Source organism: Pseudorasbora parva, chromosome 5, assembly GCF_024679245.1.
Source record: "Pseudorasbora parva isolate DD20220531a chromosome 5, ASM2467924v1, whole genome shotgun sequence".
Taxonomy (NCBI): domain Eukaryota; kingdom Metazoa; phylum Chordata; class Actinopteri; order Cypriniformes; family Gobionidae; genus Pseudorasbora; species Pseudorasbora parva.
The window spans coordinates 44,222,428-44,233,102 of NC_090176.1; the positions used below are offsets into that span (position 1 = coordinate 44,222,428).

The 10,675-nt window shown below is 37.1% G+C and overlaps 2 protein-coding genes and 1 long non-coding RNA gene across 4 annotated transcripts in view; 2 read left to right on the forward strand and 1 right to left on the reverse strand.

The window, feature by feature from the left end:
* Positions 1-5,433, reverse strand: part of LOC137075638 (uncharacterized) — a 46,929-nt gene extending 41,496 nt beyond the window's left edge. For both annotated transcript variants that reach the window (XR_010905070.1, XR_010905069.1), the window contains exon 1: positions 5,378-5,433. This is a non-coding gene — a long non-coding RNA (uncharacterized lncRNA). The remainder of the gene's footprint in view (positions 1-5,377) is intronic.
* LOC137076169 (spermine oxidase-like) lies at positions 830-3,396 on the forward strand. Its single transcript, XM_067445111.1, has 3 exons — positions 830-2,090; positions 2,187-2,370; positions 2,870-3,396. Exons 1-3 carry the CDS (start codon positions 913-915, stop codon positions 2,987-2,989), a joined length of 1,482 nt encoding a protein of 493 aa, XP_067301212.1. The 5' UTR covers positions 830-912; the 3' UTR covers positions 2,990-3,396.
* Positions 5,434-5,901: 468 nt separating the features above from the next.
* Positions 5,902-10,507, forward strand: LOC137076170 (spermine oxidase-like). The gene is made up of 4 exons (XM_067445112.1): positions 5,902-5,965; positions 7,255-8,462; positions 8,559-8,742; positions 9,701-10,507. Exons 2-4 carry the CDS (start codon positions 7,273-7,275, stop codon positions 9,818-9,820), a joined length of 1,494 nt encoding a protein of 497 aa, XP_067301213.1. The 5' UTR covers positions 5,902-5,965; positions 7,255-7,272; the 3' UTR covers positions 9,821-10,507.
* The last annotated feature ends 168 nt before the right edge of the window (positions 10,508-10,675 follow it).

Below are 10,675 nucleotides of genomic sequence, written 5' to 3' on the forward strand. Positions count from 1 at the left end.
AATGTGGATGACAAACTGTTACCGGTTGTAGATAAAATCAGCTTTTTTCTTTGTCATTTTGACACGAATACATATTAATAAATTACATGTTCACGTTTGAAAGTCTGTAGGTTAAAATAAATGCAGATATAGGCCTAATTGTAATAATAAAAAACAACAAAATATCGATTTTGCCTGCAAGCGTTGCGTAAGCGTGGCGTTTCTGTTTCTGGAAACGGTGTTCCTTCTCGGATAATGTCAGTTTGACAGCTTGGGTTTTAAAATGCGTAACCGCTCCCCTCCAACCGCTCGTCTGCTATGAGTGAGAGATGGAGGGTAGAAGTGCTGAGGTAAACCCTTGCGCTCTATTCAATATTCCATTTCATTTTGAAATACATCACAGCACTGAAGAAAACTCACTTGCTACTTCCAGTTCATTGGGACTCCTTTAGTTTTAACATTTTTATGATTTTATTCCTACATTAATTTATTTTTAATATTTTCTTTGATAATATTGTAAATGTCGCTGTCTTCACACTGCCATTACCATCAATGCAGCAGCATGAGTACTACTGACAGCAAATACATTTTTTAAGTATCATACAGCCTACAAAGTGCAAATGAGATGAGGTCATGAATATAGTATTTAAATCCTTATCTGCCATTGGATGTCCCATGACCGCCTGATCTCTGTGTAAACAATGAAACTATGTTTTGCATGTATTACAAAGGTCAGCTTTTGCAGGTTTTACAGGTGTTTAAACAATGGTATATAAAGGAACACCCCTTTAGTGCATTGTGTACTACACCTGTATCACCTGTACTCATTTTCATTTGCTATTATCGCTGAGCAAGAGTTGCTTTTTTTACTTACGACTACATTTATACATTTTCTGCTTTTCTCTCTCTAAACAGCTCAACAAAGCAGTAAGAATGAGTACTTGTTCGGGACCAGAAAATGCCAAAGTTGTAGTGGTAGGTTCAGGTTTTGCAGGTTTGGCTGCTGCAGCCAGGTTAGTAGAAGCAGGATTTGAAAATGTCCTGGTTCTTGAGGCAAAGGAAAGAGTTGGAGGTCGAATGCACACCACAAAACCGTTCAACGAGAATGTCATTGAAGTTGGAGCCAACTGGATTCACGGACAGAAAGGAAACCCCCTGTTCAAGATTGCAAAAGAGGAGAACCTGCTAGCCGAGGAAACTTCTGCACACCTGCCCTGTTCTGAAACCCCTGAGGACTACTTTTTCAAAGAAAATGGGAAGCAGGTCTCCACAAAAGTTGTAGATCAGGTGAGTTCGTGCTTCAGCAAGCTCACAGACAAAGCTTTTGATGATGAACTCAAGCGCAAGCACAGAAAACTAACTCTAGGTGCTTATCTGGATGATGCTTTTGGTAAATATCCTTTAGCTGCAACAGAAGACGGCCAGCAAGTTTTCGAATGGTGCAAGAGGAACGAATGCACAGATGAGGCCTGCTCTAGCCTCTATGAGGTTTCGGCATCTCAGAATAGCAATTACACTACTCTAGAGGGAGAGTTTTTTAATACTTTGGGACCTGGTGGTTATCGAGCAATCTTAGATGTTATCCTGAAAGATCTGCCTTCAGGAACTGTCCAGTGCAATACACCAGTCAAGATCATCCAATGGGACTTGGTCAAAAAAGGGAGTTGTGAAGATGAAATGTATCCTGTTAAGGTCATCTGTGAAAATGGACAGAGCTTTGATGCAGACCATGTGATTGTCACCGTATCTCTGGGGGTTCTCAAAAACAAAGCAGCCACCATGTTCGAACCGTCTTTACCAGAAGAAAAGCTGTCTGCAATTGAGGATCTCGGCTTTGGTATCGTGGACAAAATTTTCCTGTTTTTCGAGAAACGTTTCTGGCCAGACGATTGTGCCGGTGTTCAGTTGGTGTGGAAAGAAGGGCCTGAAGATAAAGATGTGTATGAGGCTCTGTCTGAAGGAGAAACCTGGAAAAAGACGTGGTTCAAGAAGATCACTGGTTTTGATACAGTGGCTCGTCATCCCACAGCTCTGTGTGGCTGGATCACAGGTAGAGAAGCAATGTACATGGAGAATCTTCAGGACAGTGAAATCGGAGATATCTGTGTGAGGTATAGTACAAAAATAATAAACTATATGATGTATAATAATTTAACATGGTCAAGTATTATGTCTCTATATAACAAATTCTGTTTATGTCTTTAAAGGTTGCTCAGGTCTTTCACAGGCTGGTCAGTGCCAGAAGTCTCAAAGACACTGATCACCAGATGGGGTTCTGATTCCCACGTCCGTGGCTCCTATACATTTATTCCTGAAGGTGTTGATGGAGTGAAAGCACAAAAGGCATTAGCATCACCTCTTCCCCCTAAGGATAAATCCAGAGGCAGAAAGGTAAGCCTTATTGTATAAGTTTTTGTTTAGGTTATACACATATATTTAATTTTTGTATAAGGAATACAAATAGGAATACAAGGAATATTCTACTTTAGTAGAATTTGATATCTCTTTAGTTTACATAAATATTACATTATTATTACAAAACAAATGGTTATGTTTGTGCCAGTGTTATTTTAGTGTTATTTATATACTAGTATTGTATTTATTAAAGTAACCTTTATATTAATATTTTCAGGGTTTTGCAGAATTTTTTATAAATCTTTGTTTTTATCACATTACATTTTAGTACTTCAATTAGTTTTACAACAATTAGTTGCCATGGCAACATTTCAAATTATTTAAAAATATTTTGACTAGCTTTTGTTTAATAATAACAAGTCATATCCACATATTCTGCTGTCAACTGTAATAGTGTAAATGTAGCAGATTGTATTTTTTCAAAATCAAGCAGTGAAGTTATTAACAAAATTATTTTATTTCTCTGTTTTTAAAGCACCTTCAGGTGTTATTTGCTGGTGAAGCTACACATGACAAATTCTACACCACGACCCATGGAGCATACCTCACAGGCGTCAGAGAAGCAGAAAGACTTATAAGCTATTACACCGACTGAACATACAGTACCAAAGAGAGGCCAACATACACTTTGGTTTCACGAAGATAACATTTTACGATCATATAACATTTTATAGATTTGCTCTCACACCCTTTACACAGGTTTTGTGTTTAAATGACCCATAGATAGTTTATAACTGCATGACAAACAGCATAACTGCGAATGCTTACATCCAATAGATCACTGTACCATGCATATCTCTGATATAAGTCCAACATTTTTTAATTCTGGTCATTTGTTAAAGAGTGTTGTTCATGTAGTACTAATGGATAATTCTTTCCCACCAAGCAATGTCAAATAATATTTTCTAAAAAGATAATTGAAATAGGCTATATTAACTAAATGAAGTAAAATAGTGGTTCTTAAACTGTGGTGCATAATATGCAGTACCCTTGGGTGTTATATGCAGCATTATCCTGGAAATGTACACTATTTAATAAATGGTTCTAAAATTGCCTTGAATATATTTGATCAATATTAAATATGGAGGACTTTGGTAATGAGACAGTGCCTTGATTAAAATAAATTGTTATGCTAGGAATCTCTATGGTGAGCACAACTTGATTTAAAGGGGCTATATGTAGAATTGAGGAACTTTTGTTATTAGAACTAGTGGCCATTAAGTGGAATTAAGCCCAAAGAGCTGACGTCATGCCATGTTGAGTTTTGGGTAACTGTCTTGTTTAGACTCCACATTAGAAGGATCGCGGTGCCTTTCTGCTAGAGATGAAGTGATTTATTTTTCTGTTGTGATTGTCACAAAGCCTTGTTGCCTTATCTACATGTAAAAAACTAAGGGTTAAGGAGGTGGTGATGAGAAGACAGATATTAATAATGTCAAATATATTAATGATGTCACTGATTAAAACCCACTGCCTATCTTATTAAAAAAATGCTGATATGGGGGAGGGTGACAAAAATTGGTTGATCTCCCAGGTTTGCCTCTTCTGCGATACGGTCAAGAAATTTTCTCAGCAGTTCTTGGCTGCCCAAAAGCAGGCAGAGGCGATCAAGCATATCCTACCCTGGTGTTTAGCTACCCAGGCAACAGCAGTGGGCCGGCCGCAAGAGACTCACCCAGCCAGTCCAGGCCTCTGCCAAACAAGGCAGATGACCCGGAGATGGAGGGCGCTGCTCTTCGGGAAATGACTGCACAACTCCCTCCCCCGGAGGAGGTCCGGGAGGAGAATGTTCTGTTTCTTTATGTTATTGTTCCGCCCCGGCCCCACAGCCAGCGGTACCCACGTTTAAAAAAAAGAGCAGTTTCCCTTATCTCTGGGTCCCAAGAAAGTGAGGATGATAGTGTGTGACACTATGCTTCTGCAATGTTTCGTAACTGAATGTGTGTTTTTAAACAAATCATTGGAGTCAATTGATTCTATGATCTATTCATAGAGACAGTGGCTGTATCCAAAATTGCATACTTTTCTACTACATTGGCGAAAAACAGTATGTGACTAAATAAATAGGTCCAAATTCACGATACCCATAAAAGAACAGGCAAAAAAGTACCTGGATGACCAGCTTCCGGTAAAATTCTGAAGTGTCCATACAATGGACACTTTACTATTCCATGAGGCTACAGGAGAGGATTCGTGAATAGCATTGAAGAAACGCAACTGATGATTATGACAGCAGGGCGAATAGTAGGCCTGTGTCCAGATGACATTTATACTACACACACTCATACTACAGAGCATACTTTTTTTAGCAGTTGTGAAATAAACTTTCTAGCCAAGAGTATTGCCAATCATTTGCTTTGTTTCTAAATGAATCAACAGTTTTGAAGGAATTATTTTAATTAATGATTTAATGAATCACTTATTAAGAAAGGGTTGGGCTGCCTAAACCAAAGGTTAAGGGTTAAGACATGCCTAAACCCGCCACAGCTACCAGCACAAAAACACAATCAGGAAAAAAATCCATAATTATTCTTATCAGGGAAAAATCTACAAAAATATTTGTTGTGCAATCCATCAGAGAATTCTATTATTCTATTAAATAGTACAGATAACACTTGTTAATGACAGCAGCTACGATGCCACGATGATAATGATGGCAGCTACCCAGGAAAGGAAAGCTGGAATGAGAAAAAGCCCAGTCTAAAGGTTGCTGGCCTGGTCTCCACAACCTCTCTTAAAAAAACAGCAAATAATACCAGCTATGATCTTATGCTGGTTTAAGTTGTTCTGTGATTCTTATCACAAAAAGTTTAATCAGGAACGTAAAAAACTTGAAAAGCCTTAATTTGGAAAACGGCCAATAGGCCTAGGTTCTCGTCGTATCGAATAATTACAAATTAATGCTAACTAAATACTCAAAATGATTTATTGTTTAAAAAATAAGTCGAATTGCGAGACAGTGCTGAACGACACAAATACCAACCTTGAGATGGTTACACTGTAGATGGCGTTTGGGTACATTCGATGTCGAAGGCAGGTACCTTTCACGTGATATCAAATTTGGTATTCCCTGCATGTCTTGTGATTGTTTGGTGTGTGTGGGCTTTTTTTTGCTTCTCATTTTCGTTGGTTTATCCGCTTATATGAATTCGTTGTTTGGAGGTTTTCAAAGTCACTTCATGAACAATTTATAAGTTCGGACGAAGCCACTTTTACCCATAGACTGTAAAAAAATAAAATAATACATGGGCCACACAGGCCAAAGAAAACAATTGTTTAGCCTACTAGCGCCATCTTCTGCATGATAAGAAGTTCTGTTCATCCACTGAATCTATATAATTACTATATCAGAGATTTCATCCAGGGAAAACAAATAATATAAATAATATTTTATTCATTTATTTTTGTTTGTTTTGTGGTTAGACCGTGTCCTTTTTATTTTATTTTTTGTTTATACGATTTAGAATTTTCTAGACATTTAATTTGAAATAGTTTTGAAAGAACAATGTCGCCGTCTTCACACGATATGAAAACGAAAGTGTATAGTTTCACTTGAAAGCAAAACATTTCTGTAAGTGCAAACGAGATTTTAAAAAAATGTATTTTAATATTTTATTTTGATTAATAAAGACCGCCTGATCTATGTAAGCAATGACATATTGTAGGCGTGCTACCCGACAAGACAGCAAGCAAGCTGTCATTTCAACAACCCGAATGCCGGCTATGATCCCAGCCAGAATAAACTTCAATTAGGGTTATAAGTTGTTTTTGCAAAAATAACTTGCGAGATATGATTCCATCATTTAAGCAAAGTATACAGTGATTACATGTTGGTTTCATTTCTTTTGGTTTCATTTTCAGCTAGACGGCTCCGGTAGCTGCTCACTGATTCTTAGTCATTTCATATCCTCATATTTAAAATAGCTTTAAAAAACACTAAACAATGTTTTATTACAAATGTAAAAATGCAGGATGTTTCCTATGTGAGTAGGTTTGAGGGTAGCGCGTTGATGAAAATGTACAGTTTGTACAGTAGGCTACCAGGACTAGCATGTAAATCAGGCTAAATATATACATTATATACATATAATCATAAAACAACATATAATAATTACTCTATATGCAGATCCCTTTTTAGGGAGAACTATTAGATCTGGGGAGATGGAGTTGATATGTTAAAGCTGTGACTGCAGAGACTTCAACATTGTTTGTTTGTAAACAGTTAAAGTTGACCATGACATTGCCTGATTCATTCAGAATTATAAAAATCCTGACTGAGTTGTGCAAAATAAGAACAACTTTGATATACATTTATTTTAAATAGATAATAAAATTACACATTTACTACAAAAATTATAGGCCAATTTTTTATTTATTTTTTGTATTGCTTGATATCTTAAAGGTATCTGTCTCTCAATTACTGTAGTTTTGAATTTGTTGCATTTTTAAAAACTTTTTTGTGTAGTTTTACATTGTGACCTCCTGCTGAGGACATGTTCCATGGTGTTTTCCAAGTAAACAGCTGTTTTCAAAATAATACTAAGAGTTTATTTTAAAAATATAAGCAATTGGTATAAAAATTTCCTTTATATGTAACTTTTTAAGTATTCTTATTTTTATGAATTTCTTAATTTTTAGCGTAAAGAGGGCTTTGTGTAGGGCACGTTTTGTCCCTTATCTCAAGAATAAGTGGTCAGGTTATTCACTACAAAGGTCATGTGTTTCAGGTGTTTAAGCACGGGCACATAAAGGAAACTGCTTTAGAGCATAGTGCACTACACCTGTATCAACTGTACTCTCTGTTGTATTGCTGAGCAAGGGTTACATTTATACATTTTCTGCTTTTCTCTCTCTAAACAGCTCAACAAAGCAGTAAGAATGAGTACTTGTTCGGGACCAGAAAATGCCAAAGTTGTAGTGGTAGGTTCAGGTTTTGCAGGTTTGGCTGCTGCAGCCAGGTTAGTGGAAGCAGGATTTAAAAATGTCCTGGTTCTTGAGGCAAAGGAAAGAGTTGGAGGTCGAGTGCACACCACGAAACCGTTCAGTGAGAATATCATTGAAGTTGGAGCCAACTGGATTCACGGACAGAAAGGAAACCCCCTGTTCAAGATTGCAAAAGAGAAGAACCTGCTATCCGAAGGACCTTCTGCACGCAAAAATATGTGCCAGCCTCGTTCTGTAACTCCTCAAGATTACTTTTTCAAAGAAGATGGGAAGCAGGTCTCCACAAAAGTTGTAGATCAGGTGAGTTCTCGCTTCAGCAAGCTCACAGACAAAGCTTTTGATGATGAACTTGATTCCAAGCACAGAAAACTAACTCTAGGTGCTTATCTGGATGATGCTTTTGGTGAATGTCCTTTAGCTGCAACAGAAGACGGCCAGCAAGTTTTCGAATGGTGCAAGAGGATCGAATGCACAGATGAGGCTTGCACTAGCCTCTATGAGGTTTCGGCATCTCAGATTAGCTATTACACTGCTCTAGAGGGAGGATTTTTTAATACTTTGGGACCTGGTGGATATCAAGCAATCTTGGATGTTCTCCTTAAAGATCTGCCTTCAGGAACTGTCCAGTGCAATACACCGGTCAAGATCATCCAATGGGACTTGGTCAAAAAAGGGAGTTGTGAAGATGAAATGTATCCTGTTAAGGTCATCTGTGAAAATGGACAGAGCTTTGATGCAGACCATGTGATTGTCACCGTATCTCTGGGGGTTCTCAAAGACAAAGCAGCCACCATGTTCAAACCAACCTTACCTAAAAAAAAGCTGTCTGCAATTGAGAATCTTAGCTTTGGGATCGTGGACAAAATTTTCCTGTTTTTCGAGAAACGTTTCTGGCCAGATGACTGTGCCGGTGTTCAGTTGGTGTGGAAAGAAGGGCCTGAAGATAAAGATGTGTATGAGGCTCTGTCTGAAGGAGAAACCTGGAAAAAGACGTGGTTCAAGAAGATCACTGGTTTTGATACAGTGGCTCGTCATCCCACGGCTCTGTGCGGCTGGATCACAGGTAGAGAAGCAATGTATATGGAGACTCTTCAGGACAGTGAAATCGGAGATATCTGTGTGAGGTATAGTACAAAAATAATAAACTATATGATGTATAATAATTTATCAAGGTCAAATATTATGTCTCTATATAACAAACTCTCTTTATGTCTTTAAAGGTTGCTCAGGTCTTTCACAGGCTGGTCAGTGCCAGAAGTCTCAAAGACACTGATCACCAGATGGGGTTCTGATTCCCACGTCCGTGGCTCCTATACATTTATTCCTGAAGGTGTCGATGGAGTGAAAGCACACAAGGCATTAGCATCACCTCTTCCCCCTAAGGATAAATCCAGAGGCAGAAAGGTAAGCCTTAAAGTAATAGTTCACCCAAAAATGAAAATTCTGTCATGAATTACTCATCTCCATGTCATTCCAAACCTGTAAGACTTTCTTTCAGCTTCGGAACACAAATGAAGGTCTTTTTGATGAAATCTGAGAGCTTTCTGTCTCTCCATTGACAGCCGACGAACTACCACTTTGATGCTTCAAAAATGTCACAAAGAGATCGTAAAACGAATTCATATGAATTGAGCAATCAAATTTTCAGAAGTCACAATCACTTTATATGATGGATTGGACAAATTGAATTTAGGCTTTTATATATAATACATTATATTATATATAAAAGCCTCTCTCTCTAAAATATATATATTTTATTATTATTATTTTTTACATCAGTTAGTTGCCGAGGCAAAGTTTTTTATCTAACATACAGTGTGGCCAAAATTATTAGAACACCGTGACCTGATCTAAAAATCTCTCTCTGGCATGGTGTCAATTTGAATTCAAAGGCTTTCATCTGAATGTACAATTGATCTGTCCAGTTTATTTTCCAACTTGCCCCAAATGTGCTCGATGGGGTTGAAGTTCGGACTTTGAGGGACATCATTTGCAATGTTCCAGCAGATTTCTTCCATCGCAGGTAGTCACGACAGTATAAGAATAAATCTGGTCATTGTCCTCTTGGAAAATAAATCCTTGCCAATAGGACAATTCCCAGATGCCAAGTGTACTAATAATTTTGGCCACCACTGTATTTAGTTTATTTTATTTGAACTTTATTTCAGTTAATAAAATAAATAAGTAAATAAATAAAAAGATTTGAATAGCTGTAGTTTTAGTCAACATTAACAATACTCATATACACATATTCTGCTCTCAGCTGTAATAGTGTAAACGATAGGTAGCAAATTGCATATTTTCTAAAATCTAGCTGTGATGAAGTTATTAACAAAATGATTTTTTTTCTCTGTTTTTAAAGCACCTTCAGGTGTTGTTTGCTGGTGAAGCTACACATGTGAACTTCTACACTACGACCCATGGAGCATACCTCACAGGCGTCAGAGAAGCAGAAAGACTTATAAGCTATTACACCGACTGAACATACAGTACCAAAGAGAGGCCAACATACACTTTGGTTTCATGAAGATAACATTTTATGAGTGCATAACATTTTACAGACGCCCTATAGACTTGCACAAGTTTTGTGTTTAATCGGCCCAAAGGCTGCCTGATAAACAGCAAATGCTACATCCAACTGATCACTGTACTATGCATATCTCTGTCTGGTTAATTGTTAAACTCCAACGTGTTGTACTTGTACGTGTATACTACTGACAGAGAAATATTCATTCCCACACGCCGAACAATGTTAAATAATATTTTCTAAAATGCATTAATGTAAATTAATTAAATTAAGCAAATTAGTGATTCATCAACTGTATTACACATACAGTGCCCTCCAATGGTATAATACTGGAATTTACACTAGAATTATTCTAAAATTGCCTTAAAAATATATATTTTGATCAATATAAAATATGAAGGACTTTTGCAATGATACAGTTCCTTGATAAAAAATTAATCGTTATCTAATAATATCTATGTTTGGTCATTTAAAATAATAAAGTAGTCAAAAGTTTGGACATTCCTACTTATTCCTTATTATTATTATGTCTATCTACCCTTTTAATTATTATTGTATAGAATAATCATAATCATACCACACATGCTGATTAGGGAATATGTAGGGAATATGTAGGTCTCAAATATTGTTTTTGTTTTTTGTAAAAAGTCCCCTTATATTTGAGCTTCTTCTTCTCTCTCTCTCTCTCTCTCTCTCTCTCTCTCTCTCTCTCTCTCTCTCTCTCTCTCTCTCTCTCTCTCTCTCTCTCTCTCTCTCTCTCTCTCTCTCCTCTCACACACATACTAAGCAACTTTTATTTTGAAAATGTAC

Bases quoted from the DNA above. Each gene is read 5' to 3' on its own strand.
- LOC137076170 (XM_067445112.1), top strand. From the start codon at position 7,273: ATGAGTACTTGTTCGGGACCAGAAAATGCCAAAGTTGTAGTGGTAGGT. The intron at 8,463-8,558 runs GTATAGTACAAA...ATGTCTTTAAAG, and splicing joins ATCGGAGATATCTGTGTGAG to GTTGCTCAGGTCTTTCACAG. The intron at 8,743-9,700 runs GTAAGCCTTAAA...CTGTTTTTAAAG, and splicing joins ATAAATCCAGAGGCAGAAAG to CACCTTCAGGTGTTGTTTGC.
- LOC137076169 (XM_067445111.1), top strand. From the start codon at position 913: ATGAGTACTTGTTCGGGACCAGAAAATGCCAAAGTTGTAGTGGTAGGT. The intron at 2,091-2,186 runs GTATAGTACAAA...ATGTCTTTAAAG, and splicing joins ATCGGAGATATCTGTGTGAG to GTTGCTCAGGTCTTTCACAG. The intron at 2,371-2,869 runs GTAAGCCTTATT...CTGTTTTTAAAG, and splicing joins ATAAATCCAGAGGCAGAAAG to CACCTTCAGGTGTTATTTGC.